Below are 27,739 nucleotides of genomic sequence, written 5' to 3' on the forward strand. Positions count from 1 at the left end.
AGAAGGACCAATCTTACATAATTTCAAGAGGTGATTTTTGTGAAATAAATGGTTCTAACTGTGAATAGCCTTATCTGTTTTAAAAAAAAAAAAATTAACTTGGCCTGAATTTGGGTCACCTCTGTTTCCCAGTTTGCTTAAATTCTCTGTTGGTTTCTTAATTTTAGAAGTTGATATATTTAGAAATCTTTTTACTGAGAAAATGTGAACAGTTACTTCTTTACATGTTTTCAGAAATACGTAAATAATCTGTATTTTTCTATACTGGGACAAGATGTTTCTTGTCTTTGTCTTGTCTGTATGGTTCTTTTCCAAGTATTTTTCCAATTTACAAGATAATTTTGAAACTGTAAACAATGAGTCCTAACACAGTATTTTGACTACTGCTGTTGTCACATTGAATATTACAATTTTCTTATTTCTTCCCGTTATAAATAAAATATACCTTTTTAAAACCCTGAAATTTTATATGAGCTGTGAAATTCCATGTTCAGCTGCATACTCAAAATGACTCCTTTGTCACACAGATTCATCCCGAATCAATTAGGTTGGAAAAGACTTCTGAGATCATCGAGTCCAACCTTTGACTAAACACCACCATGTCAATTAGACCATGGCACCGAGTGCCATGTCCAGTCTTGCCTTAAATGCCTCCAAGGACAGCTTAAATGCCTTCCACCACCTCCCTGGGCAGTCCATTCCAATGCCTAATCATCCTTTCTGTGAAGAAATTGCCCCTAATGTCCAAGCTCAGCCTCCCCTGACACAGTCTTTTTCTGATATCAGAAAAATCAACAGTGTCTTATAGTTACTCAGTACCTGTTTTATGAAGTCAATCTGACTAATAACCATATCTTAGTTACATCAAGTATTTCTTCTTCATACCAGAGCCATTTTTTATTCTCACCTAGCTTGTATTCTGATTTTCATTATGTTAGTTTTGTGGACTTGGTTGTAGTAACGTTGGGAAAAAGTTGTGTGCGCTTGTATATTGTCTTTAAGGCTTGCTTAAGTGTGTTAGAGAGTAAATTACTGTGTCTGTTCTCTTCACTGTGCAGCACTACTGCATCTGGATGTATGTCACAGCAGCTCATCTGAACTCACGTTCATCTCAGTGTTTCCTCATTCACATTTGCTCCTCTTTGCTGTTTCTGCTATTTCTCATTTAGCTGTGGTGTATTGCTGTAGGCTGAGTGCTTGCTGCAAATCCATTGTTGGATACAGCATATTTTGGTTTCCATGGTAATGAGCATGGAAAAAAAAATCTTTATGAAATACAATAAAAGTAAGCAAATTCAGGTGCAGCAAGAGCTTGTGTCTGCTTCAGTAAAATGTTCCTGATGATGAATGTTTGTGATGTATTCTGGCCCCTCAGCAGTGGAAACTTGATTTGCAAGGATCTGGAAAAATCATAAAGCTCTGCTTTTGTTAATTAGTTACGCATTTGAAGTGCAAGTGTTCTGATATTGTTATTGAATAGATTTCTGTGGGAGAGTAAAATGGAGAGCCTGCTGACAGTGGAAAAAGTGCTAAAGATGACACAGTCAATCGTTACAGAAGTATAAATTCTGGCTCTATACGGGCTTGAATGATACCTGTGTAAAGGAGCAAATCCGAAGATTTTCTTTCAGTTAATGCATAAAGAATATTAATTTTGCGTCCTTTTTGTAAACTAAGGAATAATGAAAAGATAAGGGATGATAGTGCTGTAATGATTTTTTTTTTCCATCCATGCTTGTTCTGTTGTATGGTTACTACAGAATCACAGAATCTGCTGAGTTGGAAGGGACCCACAAGGATCGTCGACTTCAACTCTTATCCCTGCACAGGACCGTCCCCAGGGGTCACACCATGTGCCTGAGAGTATTGTCCAAACACTTCCTGAACTCTGTTAGACTTGGTGCTGTGACCACTTCCCTGGGGAGTCAACCACCTTCCAGCACTCAACCACCCTCTGGGTGAATAATTTTTCTGGTATCCAACCTAAACCTCCCCTGACACAAGTACAGGCCATTCCTTTGGGTCCTGTCACTGGTTTCCATATATCCATTCAAAATGTTTATCAGTATAAAGATACATTAAAGTAGAGTTCAGAGTATTGGAAACAAGTGAGCATATGGAGTATTAGTAAGTACCAGAGACACACAGGCTGTGGAGCAGCTGCTCTTTTCTCTAACCCCTTGTTCCATGTTTACATCTAAGTGACAACAGTATACCTTGCATTTTAAGAAGTAGGGTTTATTTTCAAAATATTCTCAAACTAATTTTGGAGGAAGAGGAATAAGAATTGGTGTAATGCTAAAGTTCTGGATCTCTCTCCACCCATAGTATTTTATTCAAACATCCACTCTTGGAAAACAAATAAACAAATAAGCCACCCACAAAAAAGTTTCCCCAAAACACCTATTAGAATGCCATTGAATATTCTACAGTACAAAAGCATTTTTAAGTAACATATTTTCATCTGTGTCATTTAAAGAGCTAAACTAATAGTTTTCTTTCTTTTGTGAATATGTTTTGTGCCAATATTTCCAGCTGTTTCCACCATTTCAAATCTGTGGTCTGAAACTTAAACTATGTCTATTGTTTCACAAAGCTATGTGTGTATGTCAAATACAGTTAACTGTACACTGTCATACTTTATGTTAAAAAGGCTTTCAGTCATTAAGAGACTTTAGAAATAGTAGGAGTTTTAAACAGATTTTTGTATTGTAAATTGACTCTAGATGTACACTAAAATAATGCAGAAGACTTAGGATGAGAACAGTTGCACAACTGTGTCAGTAAGAATTTTCCTCACAGATATTCTGGAATTTTTATAGAATCATAGAATATCCAGAGTCAAAAGTGAACCACAAGGGTCACTGAGTCCTACTCCTGGCCCTGCACAGGACAATCCCAAGAATCACACCAAATGCCCAAGAGTGTGTCCAAATGCTTCTGGGACTCTGTCAGGCTTGGTGCTGTGACCACTTCCCTGGGGAACCTGTTCCTTCCCTCTGGGTGAAAAACCTTTTCCTAATATCCAACTTAAACCTCCCCTGACATCTCCTTGAGTCTTGAGACATTTCTTGAGTGTGGTCACCAAAGAGAAGAGATCAGTGCCTGGGCCTCTGCTTCCCCTCTTGAGGAAGTTGTAGACTACAATGAGGTCTCCCCTCAGGCTTCTCTTCTCCAGTTTAAATAAGACAAGTGACCTCATATGGCCTCCCTCTAGGCCCTTCGCTATCTTTGTAGCCCTCCTTTCAGCACTTTGTAATAGCTTTATATCTTTCTTACTTTGTGGTGCTCAAAACTGCACGCAGCACTCATGGTGCCAGGCAGAGCAGAGCGGGACAGTCACCTCCCTTGACTGGCTGATGATGCTGTGCCTTGATGCACAACTTATTTTTATAGCTCACTAATAATGCTTAATTTGTTAACTGAATTTCTTAGAGCAACATAGAAGATTTTGAACTGTGCACTTTAAATATGAATTTAAAATTTCACTTGTGAAGCTATTTAGCATATGGATGGTATATTAACTAAGCTGGTCTTGTGCTGATACTTCATTTTATTGTTCTCTTCTGACATCAGCGTATCAGACTTGCAGAACAGTACACTGTGACAATGTGTTTAGGTTGAAACAATTACAGATAATAAGAGTGGTAAATATCATGATATACAAGTGTTAGTGAAATATGGTTTTAATTATTACTTTGCTTTGTGTTGTATTTCATCCCTTAAAGCCGGCAATACCCTCAAGATGCTTTAGCCCATTTGTGGAATTTATCCACTCCCAACTAATTATCTGTAATTAATATCTTGCCAAAAAGTTGGAGTTGCTTAGTTCTGTCCTAATTGCATTCATTACCCATATATTAAAATGATGTAACTTAACGTTATTTAAAAGTAAATTCTTTCACAGCTAATTTTTTCTGAATTTTTCTCTTCCATTTTGAAGCTAAGTAAAAATATATATGGTTTTTTTTTAATCTGTATGTTATTCAAATTAGTAGAGAATAGTTTGTGTTCTACCAGAAAATTTTTCTTAAAAACAAAACAAAATAAAAGAGCAATTTTGGTAATAAATATAGAGAACTGAGAGTTACTAGGCCATTTCTGGGTTTATTGGCACTTTATCCCTGGACCTCTTTACTTGAGGGATTCCTGCATTTTATATATTTTGGAGCTAGAGTTCCCTATTCCTTTATACTTTCTGTTGAACTTTTTTGTATATTTTTGTATATTTTGTTTATTTAAAGACTGAAGGTAATTTCTGCTTAATTTTAGAATATTCCAAAGTGTCTTTATGAAACCCCTTTCTTTTTAAGTTATTCTATCATCTTGTGTCTCTTTTATTTTGTAATTCAAAGCACTTGAAGACTGCTATAGAGAACTATAACATTTAAATTTCTAAGTGGGCTGACAAACTAAAATGACAACAATTACTAATTTCAGTAATGTAAAAGTGATAACGGATTTTTGTAAGATGTCTGTGTGTCTTAGTAATACAATTCAGATGTGTAGTGCTGAATGAATTCTTTGAATATCACTGATGCACTATAAAACAAGAATAAAAACTAAAAATGTATCCTTCATCTGTTTTATTAAACTTCATGAGGAAATTAATTAAAAAAAAGGCCAAGTTGTATTGAAGCACTCTCATTTGGTTCTTTTTCAACTCAGGTTTTTACATTCTTGACCACTTTGATTTCTTGAATCCTGGAGGAGACTGGAAATTACTGGTATCTTCAAAATATAAATTTACAGATACATGGTTAAATTTGACACAGTGAAAGAGTTATTTCAGCTTCTGTAGAGGAAAGCTTATCTGTTGCAGAGCTAGTTGCCACTTACCTCCTTAGAGAATGACATCTTGTTTGAGGTTTCTGAAGCTGCTAACAACCTACTTGCATAACAAGATGTTCCACAGAAGCTTTTACTAAAGACTCTTTAAGGAAACTTGAAATGGTTTGGGATAAGAGTAAGTATTTCCCAGAGTAGATTATTTGTTAGAAGATAAGAAACAAGGTAAAGTGCATGAGCAGTTCTCTTAGCAGTAAACCACCAGTGGAGTTTCATGATGGCCTGTGTTGAGACCTGTGCCTTTATTTTGTTCATAAATAATTTGGAACAGGAAGTGGAGATAGCCATCTTTTTTCTATTTACTAGAGATGAGGGCTGACTAAGAAGGATTTTAGAAGAATGTTATAAAATTCATAGGTAAGTGAAGATAAATGATCAACTCTTTTGCCCTCCTTTACAAAGTTTTGTAAAACTTCCACACATGAAATGACTGAATAGATATTGATGTCTTTTTCTGTGGGAAGATGTGAGAAGAGATGTGGTGGAGCATTTTGAAGGGCTGAGAAGGTGGGTTTGCACTCCCTATTCAGTGAGAACAACAGAGCATGTGATGAAAAGAGTGATGAATCAGATGCGCCCTGATGCAGCTGCTAAAAAAATACTGCTATTCAAAAAATAATTGGGTGAATTCAGGATTCCTGTAATTCACTGAACACTGTTAAGGCAGTCACTTCTGGTTCAGTGTGTCCCTTAGGGACTTTTTATTTTAAGGATTTCTGAAGACAGAATAATAGCTTTATATGGGGCCAAGGGAATGTTCTGGGAAAGTAAGAAGATATGATTGCCTTGTTCTTACTTACTGTTGGCTATTCACTCTCTAATAGAGACTGGATACTGTTCCTGCATTTTTACCTGTGTTTTGGCTCAGGAGATTCTGCTCCTTACTCAGTTTTTCATTAATAGGAGTCTTACAATCAGTACTTATAGGAAGCTGAACTGCTTGGGAAGGGTGTGTTGAGAGAATAATGGCTTTTCGAGGTGAATGAAAAGTGGACAAACTTTTTTTTAGTTGTTTGGTTTGTTTGTTTGTTTGTTTGTTTTTGTTTTTGGTTTTTTTCTTCAAGGCTCGTGAAGCACCAGATGTTGCTATTTTTGTACAGCTAACTGGAAAAAAAGATAGAGGGAATCATATAAGGAATACAGAGGTTCATAGTTACCACCATCCTTTTTATGATGATGCAGCAACCAACGCAGACATGGAATTTGAAGTCATGCTTTGAAAAGTCATGAGTTTATTAGCTTGTTTCCATACTCTAAAGGTTTGTCACTGGAAGGTCAATGATGTCTTTTGGTGAAGCCTCCCTCAACTCCATCAAAAATTATTTTTATACATGTAACTTCTCGTTCATTTAGTTACCAGTGTAAAGGTTTAGCAAAATACTTGCAGCATCTAATTGAATTCATCTGTGCTTATAAATGTTTATTTACTTATGTAACACTTTGCTGAATAGCTACAATTTGGCATGAGCTTCTTGGAACCGTTTTTATTTCTAGACCATTCTGAACCTACCTACCTAATACAGACGTATTATTCCAGATAGGACTGTTGAGATGTGAGGTTTAATTAATGAAAGCAAATCTGTTACTACTTAAAAGTATGATTTCTTTAAGGCTAATTAGAGGATGTTTTTTCTTTTTTAATTACTACAGTGTACAGACTATGACCTGGATTATGGAACTGAATGTTTGCATCTGGCTCTGAAATACTGTAAAACAAATGCCAAACTTATTGAAGGAACAGCTGACCTCTGGAAGGTAAAGGCAATAATAATATCTAGTTTTCATATATAATTGAAAATTAATAAAATTTGCATATTACTATAAAAATTCATATGTGTTTTCAATTGTAAGTTAGGTTTTTCTCTTCCAAATTTTATAATTGGTTTTGTATCATCATGACCTCTTTTTAGAACTTGTTTTTATAGACAGACGTGGGCAGATGTTACAGGAGATAATCAATGAAGACAGTATTTTTCTATTAAGTTGGAAAACCAACTAGGTATTTGAATAACCTGACAATCTGTAAAATTATAAATCCATAGTCTCCAAAACTAAGAACATTCTTTTATGATATGAACTTTCTCCTGCTATTTCTATAACTTTGGTCTATTTTTCTCCACTTCTCCTATGAGGATATCACTCTTTCTCTGATGCCAAATACCTGGCTATCACCAATTTTTTAGAGTAATTCATTACATTCAGTAACAGTGTAATATTTAAGATCTCTTAAAAAAATCTTTAAAAAATTTTTAAACATCATTCACCTTGTCTGGTAATCTGGAGGTTCCTGATGACTAACTAAGCAGGTGTGTGTAGAGGTGCCAAAGTATATATCCCTGCTGCTTGGAAGTATTGTATTTCATTGTTTTGAGTGGTGGGACATTATTCTTTCTCAGTAGCTGTTGTGTCATGGAATTTTTAAGAGTTTGTTTTATTTTATTCATTACCACATTGAAGGATCTGGAAGCAACTCAAATCACTCCATCTATCTTTGACAGTAAATTTCCTCCAAAGGGACATGATTTCTAATAGTATGACCATAAATCTTACAAAGAAAGGTAATTTCCTGAGTCTGCAGTGCAAATTTCCTGTGCAATTTAACAGCAAAATTTACTTGTGCATTGGTTGCATACAGAAACTTCTTCCGATATCTTGCTGGGACATAGTCTTTTTGAAACAATATATGGTCTCTTTTCCTATTTAGTCTTCTAAAGGACAGATTATGTCATGCATATTTACATGACATAATTTTTTGGGTGGTTTCATTGGTCTCATTGTAAGGCATGGTACTTACATGAAGGGTAACAAAGTACACCAATAGTGTTCACTTAGCTCTTTATAAAATGTTCATTTAGTTCTCTGTGGCCCTTCCCCACCCTTTCTCTCCTGTGCTTTGGGCCGAACAAGCCAAGTTCCTTCACACCATTTTAGCAGCCCTCTGCTGGGCTATTTGTGTTTGATTTTTCTCTCCCCTATCCAGTTGAAGAGGGGAGTGACAGAGTGGCTTTGGTGGACACCTGGGGTCCAACCAAGGTCACCCACCAAAGAGTCCTAGTGCTGACAGTATTGTCAGAGTGCGACCGTAGCAAGAGCACCCATTTCTGTGCAGATCTTGTGCTGCAGGTGGTGCAGAGCAGTGAATGTGCCATGTATGGTATGCACAAAGGTGCTGGTGCTGTGTCATTATAGTATCTGTACCTTCTCATACCCTATTCCTGTGTCTTATTTTGTAGCTAAAAGTCATTGGTGTCTTTTGCTGCTAGTGGAGACATTAAAAGTCAAAGGCGTAAACATGAGAAGGTCTGTGAAATATTACATAGTTTCTGCAGAAAATACTTTTATTAGATTAGAAAGTATGGAGGAAGATAGCTTCTTCTATTTGAATAGCCCCCAGGTGTTGGTCAGTCTGTACCGAGGTGTTTGGCAGGTGACTTGGAGCAGTACCATTCAGGAAGAGAACAGTTGTGCTCAGTCTGTGCAGTTTGACAAAATGCACAAGACTGCTGCTTTTCTCAAGTGGTCCTTGCCTGCAAAATAGTTAGGAACTGTTACTGTTTGTTACTAATCATGTTTCAGAAACACAACTGTCTTTCCTTAGGTGTCTAATAGTGTAATTTGTAATATATTTTTGGTTTTTTTCTGTTAGGTTTTTCAGTGCTGAGATAAATGGTATTTCATATGCCAAGAACTGATGTGCTCCCAATGGCCCCACTCTTATTTTTTCAACATGAGGCAAAAGGATATTCCATCCAGATAAATAAGAACTGAAACAAATGATTGTTCAGTTGAGGTTTCAGAGGATGTGTAACTGAAAATCTCTTGTCAACTAATAGGTGGAGGAGAGTTTCTAAAGTTCAAATATTACAAACCATGTCATCCTATGAGGATCTTGAATCTTTAAAGCGCACATCAGATATTTGTAAGAATTCAGTTTATTTACTAAGTGCACAAGCTACATAACAGTAAATGACTCAAGCCTATGGGAAAAAGTTATGTCTGCTTATATGTTGTCTTCTTGAATTAATACTGATTACTCTACCTGAGCACTGTCTACTTGTACATTAGGAAAAGGAACATTTCAAAGTCATTGTTGGAGCTAAAGCAAGACATAGTGTATTTACTTTCTGGGAACAAATTGCAAAATTAAAATAATTCTTTGTAGTGACAACAACCAAGCATTAACATTCAAATTACTTTAGTTTTATAAATATTTATATATTCTATTTTAAAAGTAGTTATTACATAGCTATTTATAAGATATTGGGATACGGATGGCAAAAAAAAAGGAAACAGAATGAAAATATCAACACCACATTTTCAGTTTCTCTGTGCTTGCCACCTTTGAAGCAAAATTACCTTAAATATTCTGGGGCAATGTGCTCTTTACGTATGAAATCAACAGAATGTATTTGTTGGACTCTAATATATATATGTGAGTATAACACAGATGAAAAAATCAGTGTAAGAACATTTTTAAAACACTGATATGGATTTATAGACTTAATGCTGACAGAGCGAAAAATCCCCACCATTTCTAAAAAACAAGATTATTTTATAATCCTACAGAAATATTGCATATGAAGGAGATCTGTATGATATCTTAGTATAAGAGAGGGAAAAACTTCATTAAGCTAAAATGCTGTACAGTTTGTGTATGTGTGATTGTAACTTTATTGTATTTGTTCAGTAAAGAGTTATATTTTTGCATTTACTCTACAGTTTTGTAAATCTGAAGTGTTCATCAAGCTAAATTAGTACGAAGAAGACTTTTAAATATTGAATAGGAATAACTTTGGGGAACTTGTAAAAGTACATCTTTCTAGGTAGTGAAAACTTGTAGTATGACAGTTGAGAGAGAAGGGTACAGGGGAAAACAAAACAAAACAACCTCTTGTCTCATGATTTTGAGGCTTTATTAAATAGATAAAATAGATTGTTTATGATACAGAAAAGTAGAGATATGTTTAATTAGTAAGACTGTTCTGCCTTTGCTAAATAAGCAAGTCATGTTTTCATATTCTGTGACAGTGAGGTATTTGTGTTGAGTTCTAGTATTTGGTCAAGATATTCTGAATTGATATTCTGAGTTGCAGAATTTGATATTCTGAATTTCAGAATTTGATATTCTGAATTGCATCAACTACATTCTAAAAATCTCGGAACACTGGATCTTCAAGAGGAAAAAATGAATAATAGTATTGTCACATGAGGAGTGAGAGTCTGAGTTATTAGAAGCCTGTAAGTTTGATATTGATCAAGAAAACAAAAGGGTATGCTTCTGTGGGCACAACTTGATTAATAAAGAGTTAAGGAACTAATGCAATTAGTGTCAACCAATATGGAATTTACTTACTTTGTGAAATTGACTTCAAGACTTTATTACAAGATTATGATTTTGACTGATAAAGATGGTAATACTGATACAACACACAGTTGGCAGGAGTTTGACTTGTTACTGCATAGCATCTTAATTAATAATAGGATGACTGTAATTGTACTAGTTCTCATTAAATAGATGAAACATTAGATCATTGATATGTTTCAAAAGATAATTCGCACCATATACAGTTCTGTAGAAATTGTTATTGTCTCTAAGGTATTTAATATCTGTCTGATAAACTTTGCAGACAATGATTTAAGGATTTGTAAATAAAAATACAATTGATCAGAAGTAACCTATTGTTAAGGATTGTATAGCAAACAGTTTAAATAAAAGGTGTGCTTTTCATTGCAGCCAAATATTTAGAAGTGTTTTTAGAAACAAACCAAGTATAGGTCATATTTAGAGAGTTGTTCTTGGAAGGCAGTGACTTTTAAAGTGGTTTAGAAATCACAGAGGATAGCAAGTTTCTGCTATATATGGGCAAAATACTTTATGTCAGCCATTGATATAGAAACAAGAATATGAAATTAGAAATGTTCTAGTATTACAAATGCATCTAGAATACTATAGTAAAATCCAGACCCAGGCTCTGAGCAACTGTTGATAAATAGGGAATGTTCAGAGATGAGTATGAAAAAAAAAAATTAAATTTTATAAGTATGTAGATTTAGATTAGTAATGTGATAGAAGAAAGGCAGAAATGGATGAAGTAGAAATCTGTCTTCCAGAAAGAAAAATTCCATGCATCATTTTTCTTGCTTTGCTTCTCCCCCATGTGTTCCCCTCCTCCCCCCCCCGCCATGATTTTTTGCACCTCACCTGTGAAGAGTGAATAATGCTACCTTAGTATAGAGTGTCAAAATATTCTTCCTCATTGATTTGGCTAAATCTAAATTGCTTCCATCTGGGGTGAGCCTAGAATGCAAATCCTCTTTAGTGAAACTAGAGGTAAAACAGTACAGCTGCCCAGGACAATTAACTGTTGTGTTGACTAATCTCCTAAATTGTTTGAAGCACATTCATACTAAAATAATCAGTGATTTGATTTAAACCAAAGGGTGTATCTGCCATGGCTGTCTGCCTCTTTGAGTAAGTATTAGCTAAATTGCAAGAACATGTCTTAATCAACACAAGAAAATCCAGAAGCATTGTGAATATTCAAGAGAAACTTTGGTTTGATTTTAGCATCTTAGTCATTATTGAAAGGGGGGTAGAGAATCTCTCGCTCCCCGACTGGTAAATGGTGGTCACCTGTGCTGTCTGGCAGGATTTTTCTGTCAACTTTACTATTTTCTTAAAGCTTAAACTGAAATTAGTTTAGAGGATCAAAGATAATAAAAGAAATACATATGGAGAATGGGATACAGTCTCAGATGATTTATTTCTTTAGGAAGCCACTCTAAAAAGTATTTACTGACGTCTGGCTCAGAATTTCAGAGGGGATTTTTTTAAAGGTTCATTCTTACTTTTTTATTCTTTTCTGCTGTTTTCTTGAAGACTGTACCTAATATTTTTTTTTAAAATCAGACTATTTAAAAGTACTTTTGCACCTCAAAGAGATTGTGAACCTTAGTGTATGTGAGACCATTTCTGATAGACCTTAGTTTTGTTTCTTGAAAGGTTTTTAGTTGATAATCTGTTACACTTTACTGAAAGTTCAGTGTAAAAGCACTCTGAAAACTTAATATAAAGAAACTTTGCAACAAAATCGGTCACTCCTTATCCTTAAAATTAATTTCAAGACGTTGATTCTTCCCAACAGTAAGTAGACATGTAAATGTTTGTATGTAAAGTCAGACACCTAGGATTTCTCAGGCTAGATTCATTCTCTCGCTGCTTCCTCTGCAGGACAAACTGTATGGAAGTAAGTTAGTTTTTAATTTAAAAAGAATATAATGCCTTGGGGAAGTGATGAGGAAGGTAATATTATTTATCTGTTTCTGACTACAATACAGAGCTTCATTTATGAGATCAAAAGGAAAGTGGCTACAAGAATCTTTATGGTAAAATCAAAAAATCACTTATTTGGAGACTGGGATGCTGATACCTACAGTGGTGTCCTTCTGGTGTAAGATTTACTTTGCAGCACTAGAGCTGCAAAGAGGAATCCATCCTATGCAGGTCCTTTTTAGAAAAAAGGTTCTTCAGACTCTAGTGAAACAAATGCAGAAAATCCAATAAAATTTTATGTAACATAAAAGGAAGTTACAGTGAAACCAAATGTAAATATTAAAGAGTTATGTCAGTACAAGTCACTGTATGTCATTGTGAAGAGATTGCTAGCAAAGACTGGTAATGTCTTGGATAGATACTGTCTTTAATTTTCCATTACTTTAATTGCAAAACCTGTTACTGGGGCTGTCAGCCACCATGAGGGTACAAAGGCAGATATTAAAGGTGATTTTGCAAGTACCAGGTAAATACTCAGCATCTTATTGTCCATCTAACTTGATCTGATGAATACCTTGCTGGTTTTTAATTCTCTGAAAGCTCACACAAAGCCTCCTTGTAGTCTCACTGACTCCCACTGATTAATTGGAGTCTCATTAACAGTAATTGTCTTGCACTACTGAAAAATTGCACCTATATTAGTAAAAATAATAACTGTATTGCTCCTTGGTTGTCATTTGTATGATCTCAAGTCCTATTAAAAATGAATTTTTTTTGCAATAACATTTAAGTAAAATGAATGTGTGAAAATAGATGCAATATCATGTGTTCATGATTCTTCAAAGAATTGAAAATAGTTTTAGGTTTCAAATGAGTTGTAAGCAGATCTTAGTATTTAAACACTAAGTTTCCTCAGGTCTCCAGTAATTTTGGCAACCTCTGTTCTTATAACTTGCCAGTGATATTTTACCAAAATTAAGAAATTGACAATATCATTTGTTTATGGTATTTAAAATGTAAAGAATTGCCTTCAGGGCATTGTTTTATTACTTTTGCATTCCTTCCTGCTGGGTTAAAACTAATGAGGCTTGTCTGTCCTTTAGGTGACCTACAAGCGGGATCTGTATGCAGCTGAATCGATTATTAAGGGTATGTGTTTGTCCTTGTGACTGTCAGTTTGCATATTCCTGAGTCTAATTAAGAATCTTGTGTGCTATAATTTGAAATGTCATTAAGGAAGGTTTTGTGATGGATGAAATGTGCTGAGGCAAGTTGTTTTAGCTTGTTCACTGGAATACTTGTATTATGCATATTTACCTTTATTTACTTCACTTAGAATAGAGAACCTTATAAAAAGCTGTGTATATTACAGACAAACAGAGATTAATTTTGAATGGCTTTATAAGGAATAAACAATTTATTTTTTTCTTTGCTTTGCAGACCAATTCTGAAAATGTTCCATCTTTCTCATCTAAGTAGTAGACTGAAAATTAAACAGTAACTCTTTAGGGCTCTTCACTGTCTTACATACAGCCAGTTGTTACCTAAATTACTACATCAACTACATGATATTGAGAAATTTAATTAATTTATAAGTATTTTGTTGAACTGTTTTTTAACATATTTATGTACTGGTAATAGTGGTTTCATAGCAGTTTAACATAAAGACTGGATTTAGCCTTCATCTAGATTGTTTTTAGAATGAGTCAATATGGAAAGGAAGAACTGTCAACTAATGCATGTTTAATGAGCACACCGATGGTTATTGTAAACTGATAGGCAGTGATTCGATGGACTCTTACCTGACTCCTTGTTGAGAACTTAGGGATAAAACTGCAGAAACTGATCAAGAGAAAGGGACTTACCTTTGGATTAAAAATAACTTTCCAGAGAAAAGAATGTAGCTCCTATTTAAGAAAACTAGAGCAAAACTCGTGCGCTATTAGGGCATGGTGAGTGACTGGCTCACTGACATCAAGTGAACATTGTTCACTTCGGTGTCTCACCTGTTGTTACAAGGTCCCATAATGGCTTAGCTTCTGATTTGGGTAAATCAGAAGATGCTGAGATCAGCTCTGTCACTACAGACAAACTAGAAAGCTTAAATAGAGCTCAGACATTGCTGTGGTATTCTCTTATGCTGCTTATCTAGATCCCCAGGTATGCAACATTTGAAGTTTTTGGTTATTACAGTGGGCGAAGACCACATATTATATGCATTTTTAGAACCACCTGACTGAGTTTTTTAGGCACAAAAGAAGATAGGACTGGGAAGCCTTGGAAGTTCTGGTTCTAACAGGAGATGAAGAGCTTCTGTCTTCATAGGTAGAAGCCTGGAATTTTTGAAAATGTTGTTTTGTATAGGATTCTTAGAGGTTCCACACTCCTAGCTTTTCAGCTTAGGATTTCCAAACATATTGAAGACAAGAAGGTGACTAGGACTAGTTTACATGAATTTACATATGCCTGACAAACCTTCTGCAATGAAATGTAGAAATAATTGGAGAGCAGTGGATAGGGTTTGTCTTGATTTCAGCCAGGCTTTTGACACTATCTCCCATGGCATTCTCATCGAGAATTACAGACCAGAAAAGTGGACATGGATTGAAACTGGCTGAACTGTCAGGCTCAAAGAGTAAATTCCAGCTGGAGCCTAGTTACTAGTGGTCTACCCTAGGGATCAACACCAGTTAAAACCTTCACTGATGATCTGAGTGACAGGGCAGAACACAGCCTCATCAAGTCTGCAGATGATGTAATATTGGGAGGAGCAGTTGATAGACCAGGTGGTTGTGCTGCCATTCAGAAGGACCTTGACAAGGTGGAGAAATGGGTGAACAGGAGTCTCATGAAGTTCAGCAAGGGGAAATGCAAGCTCCTGCTCTTCAGAAGCACCATTCAAAGCTGGGGACTGACTGGCTGGAAGGCAGCTCTGCAGAAAAGGCCCTGGGAGGTCCTGGTGGAAAACAAATCTAAGAGGAACTGGCAATGTGGTCCTGGGGAAAAGAAGGCCAACAGCTCGTTGGGCTACAGTAGAGCAGAGCATGACCAGCAGGTTGAGGAAGGTGATCCTTTCCCTCTGCTCAGCACTGGTGAGGTCACATCTGGAGTGTTGGGTTCCCCCAGCAGGAAAGACATGATCATTCTGGAGACAGTCGTGCAAAGGGCCATCATGACAATTAAGGTAGTGGAATGTCTATCATATGAGGAGATGCTGTGAGAGGATGGACTGCTCTATCTGGAGAAGAGAAGGCTCAGGGGGATCATAGCAGTGTGTACAAATACCAGATGGGGCAGAGTGAAGAACATGAAGCCAGACCCTTTCTCAGTGGTGTTCAAAAAATTATAAATTTGAAACAACAAGTGTATTTCCATGTTCCTGTATATACAAAGGCTTCAGTAATCTCATAGGTCATTAAATGAGATCAGTTATAATTTATTTTAAAATTAAGATATATTTCAAGCAGCTTTTCTATAACTGCTTGAATAGAAAATGAGAATGCAGCTTATTTGAATGAAAGAAACATTCACTAACTGTTTCTATTTATAACCGGAGGAAAAAATGCTGTAAATGACCAGACATTCTCTTCAAAGATACATATTTTATATGATGTGTATTTCATCATGTTATCACATTTTTTGTTTTCCATGAAGCCAGTACACTCTTTTCCAGCTGTTGGTTATAATAAAAAGTTTGTGTAGTTTAAAGTAAAAATGAAGACCTTCATGGTAGCCAATCAGGCTAATCCCTTACTTGATCCCTACTTATCTAGTGTTCTGTTGCTGTGGCAGCATGCAATATATCTGCTTCAGTAACCACAGGAGTCTTGTTATGCCTGGTGTTTATGACAAATGGTCCTTCAAGATCATTGAAGTTTAGATTTGCTTCTTGTTGCATATCATGAGTTCAGGAAGGAGAAGCTGCACGTGTTCTTTGCGCCTTATAATGAGTCCTCCATAGCAAATTAGGACACTACATAACAGAGTTATGTTACAGAATTAGTTATCTTTACTGGGGTTTTGAAATGGCACTGTTAGTACCCCAAGGCTGCAGTTTGAGAGTTGTGCCTTATCTATTTTGCACCCTTCAAAAGGCTTCATGTGGTTATAACATGACTTATTTTGGTAGTAGGCAGTTGAACCATGTAAATAATATTAGGCAGGTGCTTTATTCACAGTTCATGCCACACTTTAAGAATATTTAAGGGGAGAATATATTTTTGTCATTTTGAGGATAATTCTGATGTACCCCCATGTGGCATCATTTAATCTCATGGTTGTTAGTTTTAGAGAAGAATTTTATTAGCTTGTTCTACTGTGTTGTGCCGTGCCTGCAGGAGACCTTCAAGGATAGGTCACCCTAGAGAATGGCAACCATCCTACAAGGCAAGGCATTCTCAGTCAGGCCTTTCCTACAGGCTGAGTAACTGACTATCACAGTGTCTGCTTTTCTTGAGACTTCAGTAAACACTACATGGTGCTCTATCATACAATGGGCTGGGTTGGAAGAGATCTTAAAGATCATCTAGTTTTAAGCCCCTGCCATGGACATGGACAATTTTCACTAGATCAGATTGCTCAGGACTCCATCCAACCTGGCTATGAATACTTCCAGGGGTGGGGCATCCACAGCTTCTCCAGGCAACCTGTTTAAGTGCCTCAACACCATCAGAGTAAAGAATTTCTTCTTAATACATAATGTAAACCTACTCTCATTTTGAAGCCATTTCCACTTGTTCTGTCACTACATGCCCTTGTAAGTGATGCACTCCTACTTGTCATTCCCCTTCTGTGCCATGTAGAGAGCCTGAAGGAGAAGTCCTGCATGACTCTGTGAAGCTGAGTTGAAAAGTACGAGCTCTTGGAAGGCCACCTTGCCTACTGCCAAGGTTCTCTGGAGATGTCCCAGAAGCTAAATGTATGGGCTAGGAGGGTGTAGGATGCAAAGGGCTTGGGCCTCACACCAGATGCACACTACTGTTGCAGTCTTCACAACTGATTTCTTTCTTACTAAGTTACCCAATTTACTGTGCTGGATGCACATTTTGTCACTGGATGAATTCAGTAGTGATGAAGAACTTTGGAGTGTATGCATTTAATGTTGTGACTACAGTTCCAAATTTCATGTAATCTACAGTTTATATTTATTAGTCATTGAAACTTTTGGTTTCCTTCAACAATTCAACAACTTTCACCTTGCTAAACTTGACTCAGATGGAAATAAGAAAAACATACATGCCTAAATACATTTTTGTACTTTAGATATTTATATGTATATATATCATTGTTATTTAAGGCAATACAAAGAAACATTTCACTAATGTAAATAGACTAATGAATTTTTTTTTTTGAGACTGTTTTCTTAAAACATTTCTTAATAATTTGTTAACTTCCTCCAGTCTCTTTTATAACTGTATTATGAAAGTTTGAATTCTAACATCATTTGTTTTATAAACAGCAAATGTAATACTTTTATTTAGTTAAGCAGGTATAAACTTGTAGAGTATGCAGACAAGGTGGCACACGCCTGTTTTTAATAGTCTTGAAGAAAGAAAACATTGTCTTACAATAAGTGTGACTCATCTAGAAATGTAGTTAAGATCAGGTTAATACAAAACATCCTAAAAAAATTCCATTAGGACTACTGCCCTCAGGGTAGGTATCTTCAAACTCTAGTTCCAACATGTAAACTTTAAATAGTACTTCTCAGTAGAAGTTTATAACTTAAGTTTGACTCACTCTCCTCCTTTTTCTAAGGGCCCTTCTTTTTCAATGACTTTTTCTCGAGAGACTTCACTTGCAAATTGGATATTTTGCCCTTGCATTTGGCTAAAGAAGTGTCTGTTGATGTAGGTACAATTATGTTTTTGCAAGTGCCAAGAAAAATATCTTAGTGCTTTCAAACTGTTTATGACTCTTGAGAACTACATATTATGATTTGTGTTCTGTGAAGAAATTGTGTGACTTTTTATAAAAATAAAAATTGAGGTAAGCATTGTTTATCAAAGGACAGAGATCTTACATGACGTAGGCTGCATTTTCGTGGGCATGCTCATAAACCAGTGGCTGTTCTCTGCTGTGAGGCAAAGCAATAGACTGGCAGGTGGGGAGATGCTCCTTGGAATAGTTACTGTCAGGAGGAAATAAGCCCCTTTCTTGTCTTCTACCACAAAATCTTACTTTCTTTCTTGTATACAAATATTGGTAGGGGCAGTGTCAGGTTTGACTTTTAGTTTTTGGGGCTCCAGAAACATGTTGAGTGGGTAAAAAAAAAAAAAAAGTTAGATATTTTTGGTTACCTATGTTGTTTGGATAACAGTTTAAACTCATTCTGTTGAGCAGGAATGAACTAAATGCTCGGCAGTATTTATTTAATTTTTCTTACGTTTACAGTGAGTAGCATCTCATAACAAAGATGTTTCTAAAGATGCCAGGGGGAACCATATTGAATTTCCAGACCAGTCAAGCCATTGCTATGTAGAAAGTGAAAATGGGATTCTGGTAAATTAATTTATTTCTTTGAATTCACTGCAAACTTCAAAATTTTGATAAGTAGGATGTGCTTCCAAAATAGTAGGAATTGTAATGGTAGAACAATAATGATGTGATATGAGCATATGTATGCAAAACCAAGTATATGTATACACATATATGTGCAATTAAGAGAAAAAAATTATGTCTGTAGGCTAAAACCTATTTGCCATTCAGATGCGTTTTTTTCTTACGGCATTAAATCCCTAGGATATGATACTTATGATCTTTATTCAAACAAAGTATTATTTTAATTGCTTCTTGTTTGTGGCATGCTTTTCGGGGTAAACTTTTAAGTCTTTCATTACATATTTTTAGTCTTTCATTAAGTATTAAATACACTTAATACACTAACTAAGGTAGTTAGTTCCATAAACATGCACACATTTTAATGTGTGTTTAATTGGGTAGGATCCTAGGATAAAGACCATGGCAGGTCCTTATCAGAATATCAAAGAGGGGCATGGAAAACTTGAAAATTAATTTTTCTGATGGAGGATAAAAAGAAGGAGGTGTAGTAGAACAAATTTTGAAATTCTCTATCAGATTTAGCTTTAATGAAAGAAAAAAGAAATTCCTGATAGGGAAATTTAGTATTTAAATTTGGCAGTGCAAAGTTTTAACTATTTTTTATATTATGCAAAAAATATGCCCTGAGCGGATGTTAAAAGTGACGAATTAGATCGAATGTGATGCATGTGGATGGGGAACATAACTCCATAATCAGGTACAGCTGGAAAGAAGCTAAGAGTTAATGGGAGAGGAGTATTGGGAGAGGAGGTTTCCAGGGAAATAATAGTTTAAAGTAAGTAGAGGACAAGAAAGCCAAAGCAAGATAGAGAGTTTAATATGTAATGCAATTGTGAGAAAAGAACAACAAAAAAAATGGTTTGGTGGATGAAAAGGAAATTATGGCAGAAAAGTAGAGAAGTAAAGTAGAACAGTTGTACATTGTAGGGGGACAAAAGTTAATAGATAAAAACTGAACCAAGTGAAGTTCCAACTCAATAAAAGGGAGAAACTCTTTCACCATGAGGACAATTAAGCAATGAACAGGTTTCCTGGAGACGTTGTGCAGTCTCTGTCTTCAAAGTTTTTCAAGTGTGGGAGGGGCAAGGGGCTGAGTGACCAGGCCTAACCTCATGGGTGATCCTGCTTTGAGGAGGAGTTTGGACTAGAGACCTTCTGAGGTCCCTTCCAGCCTCAATTATCCATGGTCTGATGGAAAACAAAATGTTTTTAGCTGAGTATTAAAATTCTTTGTGGCATGGCCAGGAGGTGTCTTTCCAAAATGGCTGTTTCGTTCACTCAGATAGAATTCTGAAAACCAGGAATGAAATGCTGCATGCAGTTAGCTTTACTGTCAGGCAGCAGAATTCATGGAATCTGTCGAGTTACCAGCCAGCACTCCAGATGTGCTTGCTGTGTTCAGCATGATTACATTGAGTGACAGAGCTCCATCAGCTTACCAGAGGTGGGACACAGGCAGTCTTGGGGAGGAAGGTTCCACTCAGTCTTCCTTCCCTCAATGCAGCAAAGGTACAAACTGTCTAAATTAACACCGATATTCTTTTTGACCACTTGAAATAGTTTGGATTTAAATGAGAGATGAGTTTCAAACCTCAACTAGAACATAACTGTTGCTTTGCTATGCTGACTTTACAAATGATGATTTCCTAGCCTTCCTTTATACACTTCCTTGATCATTTAAAAGCATGGAGTATCTTTTCAATTTGTGTATTATCATTATTTTAATGTTCTCATACTTTTATAATAGACTTTCCCCTTAGAACATTACATTCCTTCTCCAGACTAAAAATACGTTTTTCCACACTTCGTTGAATTTTCTCTGTCTTTCTTAAATCCAACATGCATATGTCAGTCACTTTTTTGGTAATTGCCTCTCTCATTTATTGAAGGAAGTTAGAGGTCTAAGAGGGCTGAAGAGGTGAGTGGAATGGGTCTTTATAACTTCAGTCTTTGAGCAGCCTCTTGAGAGATTACTTTTGACACTTGATTACAGACTTCTTTTTAAAAGAACTGTCTAAGCCTAAGTTATGGTGCCTTTTGGGGTTCCACAGCCTTCTTCCACATGTGCATTTTTGTAATAGTTCCAATCTGACCTTCTTCATTAAATTACTTAGTTCAATAGAATCTGAGTTCTTGAAATCTGATATACCAGTCTGGTTTATTATGTATATCTATCTTGTATCTGCATTCCATATACAGTACTAAATTCAAGTGACTCTTGCTCTGATTTAAATCTACCCACTGGTTTCTTTCTGGTGATAAGAAATTAATTCAATATGATTTCCTATTGAACCATTTTTCAGATGGTAAAATTATTCTGTATTAAGTAGAAGACAACTGTGATGCATGTTCAATATATTTTTTTGCCTAGTGAATCTATGGGAAGATAATTTCTCCCACAGTTGTGGTATCCTGTGATTTCCAGTCCTGTGAGAACTGGCCATGCATTTTTTTAATTCTCACTTTCATCTGGTTGTGATGGTTTATAAGCAGATGTTGATTATTCTCTTTCTTCCTCCCTCCCCATTCTTGCTAACTGAATATGAAGTCAATTGCTACCACTGTTTTTGTTGTCACTTTATAAATATTCGGCATAATAAATACCCATGATTCAAAAAATCATTCTAATTATCTTCCGTGGTTCTCAGCAGTTAATTCACTTTTCCTGCTCACAGAAAATTGCTTGAAAGTTACAAGACACTTTCCAATAATGTTAACTCTACAACAGCTTTAAAATTAATTTTCAGGTCTTAATGCCTATTTTTGTAAAGAAGTCTTGGAGTTTACAGTAGAAAGTGAGTTGTTTACTTAAGTAATGCATCTGAATGAACTTACTGTGTGGTATGTAATTATAAAAAACCTTTCCACATGCAAAAAATATGTATCCTTATATTCAGACTTGTTTGAAGAGCAGTTAGACCATATTTTTATAATTTCTCTTATGTCTTTCACTACTAATTTATTTTGTGGTGGTGTTTGGTATATTTCTGTCCCTGAAGTTTCATTGAAGTCTTCTTTAAACATAATTAGACTTTACATTTGTGAAATTTTTCTTTACTTATGCAGCAGCTGCCCCAAAAGCATTGGAAATCCTATATTTTGCTCTGCGTAATAATTCAGCATCTGAAGGATAAATTTCTGAATTACAGCTGAGAATTTCAGACTTTAATTATTTTGACTTGTTTGCTTAAAGAAAGGAAAATGCTCACCAAATCTAATACCTCTAACCATTAACTAGAGAAAATACTAATTTTCTGAACTACAGGCTTTGCAGAACAGATCAGGCAGTAACTTGAAACTTGATAGCGACAAAATACTATATTTTCCCCCACCAATAAAAGATCTAGGCAATTGGCCATTCCAAGATCTTTGTCACTTCTCTTCAACCTCTTTGATGTTGAGGTGAATAGTTATATCTGCTGTCTCCCTGAACAGGATTTTCAGTATACTTTTTGGGGGCAGTTTTGTAGTGCATATTGTTGGGAAGTAAATTTATGCTATCCCTTGGTTTTTTGCTTTTTTTTTTCTTTTCTTTTGTCAATATTGCTGATAACTGCATTCAGTGATCTGTTGAAGTGATAAGTCATATGAAATTTAAAAGTGTTTTCTTGATTGTGCCATAGTCTAGTAACCATGGTGGTAGTGGGTCAAGGGTTGGACTTGATGATCTCAGCGGTCCTTTCCAACCCGGTGATTCTATGATTGTCATCTAGCGTCATTAATATGGACCCGAAAAATATCTAGTAAGAGGAGTCCCTTATTTAAATGGGCTCTGGGGACAGGCCTCATGAGATGATTTCGCGTTGTGCAAAATCATAAAAATATAACTTGAATATTTGAAATGTATGTTATATAAATGATGTAGTTAGATTAACTGTACCTTGGAATAAGTAGTTAAATTTACAGCGGTTGAAAAGGTTCTATCAAGAGACAGCAATATGGATTGAAGGTAATGTTTAGCAAATTGGTAACTTTGATTGATTTATTTTTGCATGAAATACTAAGGTTTTTTTCTCGATCACAGACAACCTTTCACAAGAAGTTTGTGTTATTACCGATGCAAATGAAACTGTTGCACAAGTTGGTTTTCCTCCTTCCTGAATCTCTGAAAAGTCAAATAAAAGTAAGTACAACTCTATGGCTTTCAACTGTATGATTAATTTAATGTTTCTGGTTGCCATTACTCATAAGAAATGGTCTACATAATGTGAATGCAGAAACTGAGACTTCCTGTGTCACTGCAGTATTTATTACAAGAGATTAACACCAGGTGTGGAAGTTACCAAGAGAGAAGCATCTTCTGCCCAGTTTTGCAGTAGAAGGGGATCTTACAGATCCACTTAGAAAGTATATATTAGATTAGAGGAGAAATTGAATCCAGACAACAAAGAGGCAATTTTCTTTAGATTTTATGAATTCAGTAAGCCCAAATTGTTACAAATATGTTACAGAGGAAATGTTTTTGTTACTTTGAAGTTAAAGTCTGAACCAATTAAAGAGTAAGTTGTTTTCCTGCAGAGCTGCAAGTGCAAAATCAAAGTAATGAGCTTTTTTGTAGAGTCCTAGGGGTACGTTTCACTCACAGTGAATGCTCATGGAAGCCTTTGCTTTAGGATACTGATGGAATTTTCTACTGTCATTTAACTATCTTTTTCCTTTTTCATTATTCCTTCTAATAGAACTATCATATTTCTGTTTTTCCCACAGGTGATTAACATTTGGTAGTTGGTTAGATTTTGACTGGTCTTGGAATGATTTTTAGTTGTATCTTCTGTGATGATATTACATCTGTCTATTACCCAGAGAAACTGACAGGGAATAGTCATTCAAAAACACAGGTTTCCTGATTTTCATAGTGTTACTTCTGTAATGGTTGTATTCATGTGTGTTGATCTTCTGCATAGCGTACTTAGTTATTAGAATGACTAATTGTAGAATGACTAATTAGAATACTAACTGTATTGCTGTTTTATATCTAGAAATGTCAATTTGACGTTGCACTTACAGTTTTTGTTTAGAAACAGTTATATTTAGTATGGAATCATGCTTTATATCTATGAAATACTATATTTATAAGTCTAAAACATTAGCAGAGTTCAATAAGATCTTTTTTTGTCTGAATAACTGTATAATGGAGCAGAAGTATGTATCCCTTTCACTGACGCCGACTCCGTTGTTATTTCTTCTTTTTTCTCTCCATATAAACTACTCTGCAATTAGTAGGAAGACATCACTTACTTATATACTTCTTTAAGTGTTGACTTATCTATATCTGTTAATTGTGGTTGCATATAACCCCCTTTGATCATACCATGAGTAGCACTTCCAAGCCAGTAAGAAAAATCAATGTTTGATAACCAACACTGTAACTTTGAACTTAACAACCTCAGATCAGAACTAGTTAGAATTTACAACATGTTGCCAAATTTTCATTTCATGACTGGTTAATTATTGGGTGAGTCAGGCACCTGAACCTAATGGTGCGTTTGAATAAAAGACATGTAAAATGAGCTCACACAAGGTAATGAGGACATGAAATTGAAGGGATTCCTACTGATATAGGACTGATTTTTTTTTTAAATGGCTCTATTAAATCAGTTTATTTAGTTGATTTCTAGCACTGTTCCATGAAACATCCTTCATTATTCATTTAATGAAACCTTAGGGTTAAAATCTATAAAAATTATGTTCTGTTGTGTTTTTAAACAATAAAATTGCTAAGTGTTAATTGATAAGCTTACCCATATACAGAACTTCTAACCTTAGAAGGAATATTGTGTTGGGGTCACACTTCTGGTGCCCCCAACATAGGAAGCACATGGAACTATTGGAGCAAGTTCAGAGGAGGGTCACAAAGTTGATAAGGGGACTAGAGCACCTCCCTTGCAAAGACAGTCTGAGAAAGTTGAGGCTGTTCAGCTTGGAGAAAAGAAGGTTGTGTGGAGACCTCATAGCAACCTTCCAATATCTGAGGGGGACCTGCAGAGAAGCCAGAGAGGGATTCTTTGTCAGGAACTGTAGTGATAGCACAAGGAGTAATTGGTAAAAACTGGATGAGGGAAACTGTAGGTTAGATATATGCTTTAATGTGAGGGTGGTGAGGCACTGGAACAGGTTGCCCACAGAAGCTGTGGATATCCCATCCCTGGAACTGTTCAAGGCCAAGTTGGATGGGGCATTGAGCATCCTGGTCTAGTGAAAGTTGTGCCTGCCCATGGTGGGGTGGTTGGAATGATGATCTTTAAGGTCCCTTCCAACCCAGACCATTCTATGATTCTATGATATCCACTGGCCTATGATTTCTTAAATGAATCACTGTAATCTTGTGAGAGAGAGATATTTCATTTTGTGCAGTGTGGTAATTATTTTAAGCAAGTTAAATGTACTGCACTGAAAGCTGGGCCTTTTCAAAGGGCAAATTGGAGGGTAACTGATCTAAACAATAGACCAATTGGGAATCATTCAGTAAAGTACATATTATCTGAAATTTAAGCTAAATTAGTTTTAGCAGCCAGTTTTGACACTAATTCTTAGTAGCAGCCATATTTACTTTTGAGATATTTCTTAACTCCTATATGTATCATTAAAGAAGAATTTAAAATAAATTTTGTTAGAGGGATTTCTGAGAGAGACTCTAATAACATGATAATGCCAACAGCAGGCGGAAAAAAGACCTAAAAATTGAACTGATAAAGGAAATGAAAATAAAAGCTTTTCTAAAAAATTTTTTAAGGAAGCAGTTATTACTTGCAAAATACTTTAAGAGTATTTTAATCACAGTTACTCTAAGGAGTATAACTAAGGAATGAATGTTTTGCTCCAGATTTGTTACTTTGAAAGACATAACTTGAATCTTTCCTTAAGGTTGTTATTTAGCCCTTTCTTTTAAAGCAAACAAACCTAAATGGGGGCTGAAGGTGTTTTTTTCTGTGACTAGACATTACTCCTGCTTTTTCAGTGACAAGGTGCTGCTGTCACATGAAATGTAATCAACTGGATGAAGTTGTGTGTTGTTTTTGCGAATGGATAAATATCCACAAGCAGCATATAAAAATATCTGGTTGTTTTCAAGTAGGAAATGAACTGGCATTTCACTAGTAGAAATTCACTAATTTCTTAATGACTGAATTGTCCAACTGCTGGATTAGTATTAATTGTAATTTTAAATTCTGATAAAATTTAAACAACTTTTACAGCTTCCCCATGTCCTGGGATTAATGTTAGATTTTATGAAAGTGGATGCTGAATAAAGTTGAAACTTCAGCACAGGGCATCTGATAAGTAGATTACATTAGTAGAAACATTAAAGAAAACACATTTATAATTCCTGTCTTCATGTTCTTACCATCTTTGCTTCTTGAACTAGCTGAATATCAATTGGTACAAGGACCAGAAGTAATTAAGCAAATCCATATGCTCTTTTCTATTTAAACACTGAAACATTATGTGACAATCACTTTTTACCACAGCAGTATTTTTAGGTAATTTTTTTCTCTCTTAAGTAGCTGATAACTGATTAATATGAATTTTAATTTAAAAAAAGTACTTTTGCTTAGGATACTAACATGCCAAACAGAATAAGAATTAATTTTAGTTAATTGATGATTTACTGAAGTTTCTAATTTCCAACAGAGGAATTTGATTTATTTCTTTCTGGAAAATATGTCTGTAAAAAAATTCTTAGTTTGCTACTTTATCAATTTAGTGAAGTTAAATCAAAATTCTGATAGACTATATGAATTTTTAAATGTTCAGGAATACTTAAGCATCATGTATTATAATATCTCAAAAGAAAAAATAAAAGTAGGCCTTCTGCTTTGGGTCATGTTCCAAATACCTTCTGAAAAGACTCTGGCATGCAGCATGCTCCTGTTCCTCAAAGTAAATGCAAGGTTGTAAAGGTACCAGGAGTTTCTGATTTTACATCTCCAGAGGTTCAAGCCAGGAGAACCCTGGAGTATTGCATTTTTCAAGTATTTTTAAGTAATTCATACCTTCTGTGATTTTTTTTTTTTTAATCCCTAAAAATATTAAATATCAACTATCTGGGTCTATATAATCAAATTTTCAACCCAAAATGTTTCTGAAATCCTTAGGACATAAATACCAACTTTTGGGTTTGAAACCACCTTCCTTTGCAAAAAGTTAACTCCCTGAGTATTAAAAAAATAAACAAATACAGCTTTAGACAATATTGCAAAGCCATTTTAAATGTTGTATTTGGTACTTCTGTTGGATTGTGGATCAAGTGACATTTCGATGTAGTGTAGGCAGTGTATTGCTTCTGTCATTTGATGTGATATATAATATGTCTTTTGGCCAGAAAAGCTCAGATGAGCAGTGGAACGAGGAGTTTGCTGGTTTATTAGAAGCAATATAAACTTTTTTTTAAATTTTTTTATTTGCTTCAAAGTGTTACCTTCTCTTGGGGAACAAATTCCCTCTCTACTACCTGGTTTTCTATTTTACTTAATGCAGTCCTGAAGATGATAATGTAGTACAATCTACATTTTATTTTAACTAGAATAAGATAGTTTCTTAGCTTGTGTCAAAGGTTGCAAAATAAGTGTCTGATTAAGACAGTATTTTAGAGAATTCATTGAGGAAATATTTTCAGAAGAAACTCTAGATGAGTCTTGTTGTATCCTAGAATATCAATACCAGTACACCTGGTCTTTCATGCATACTTAATATATTTTATTTTTAGCTTTATGAAATAAAAATATCTAGATATTTGAATATTATAGAGATTTTTCTTAGAATTAGAGATCTAAAATCACTAGGTCATCTTGATCCTATAACAACTGAACATCCTAACCCAGGGCAGCTTGTGTCTGATGCTTCCAGGGCTGCTTCTGCTGTTTCCCTGGCAGTATGCTTCAGCACAGGTTGGGCTCCATGCTTCACTGTTGAGCCATCTAAAAATCTGAGCAAATTTTGAGTTCTTGTGGTGGAAATAATAATTGCCATTTTTGAATAATTTGAATGAACAAACTCTGCCATAATAATGGAAGCTTTAACAGAGAGTTAAGGCTTGAATTAAAATTTGTGACTTTT

At 35.3% G+C, this 27,739-nt stretch overlaps 1 protein-coding gene across 1 annotated transcript in view; it reads left to right on the forward strand.

Moving 5' to 3' along the window:
* CRPPA (CDP-L-ribitol pyrophosphorylase A) overlaps nucleotides 1–27,739 on the forward strand; it is a 110,530-nt gene that overhangs the window by 31,944 nt on the left and 50,847 nt on the right. Inside the window, 4 exon segments of the mRNA XM_050332672.1 lie at nucleotides 6,499–6,603; nucleotides 13,225–13,270; nucleotides 22,707–22,768; nucleotides 22,770–22,805. Of these exon segments, the coding sequence (XP_050188629.1) occupies nucleotides 6,499–6,603; nucleotides 13,225–13,270; nucleotides 22,707–22,768; nucleotides 22,770–22,805 (249 nt within the window).

The sequence above is a fragment of the Myiozetetes cayanensis genome, unplaced genomic scaffold, assembly GCF_022539395.1.
Source record: "Myiozetetes cayanensis isolate MyiCay16 unplaced genomic scaffold, myiCay2020 scf1, whole genome shotgun sequence".
In the NCBI taxonomy this organism is placed as follows: domain Eukaryota; kingdom Metazoa; phylum Chordata; class Aves; order Passeriformes; family Tyrannidae; genus Myiozetetes; species Myiozetetes cayanensis.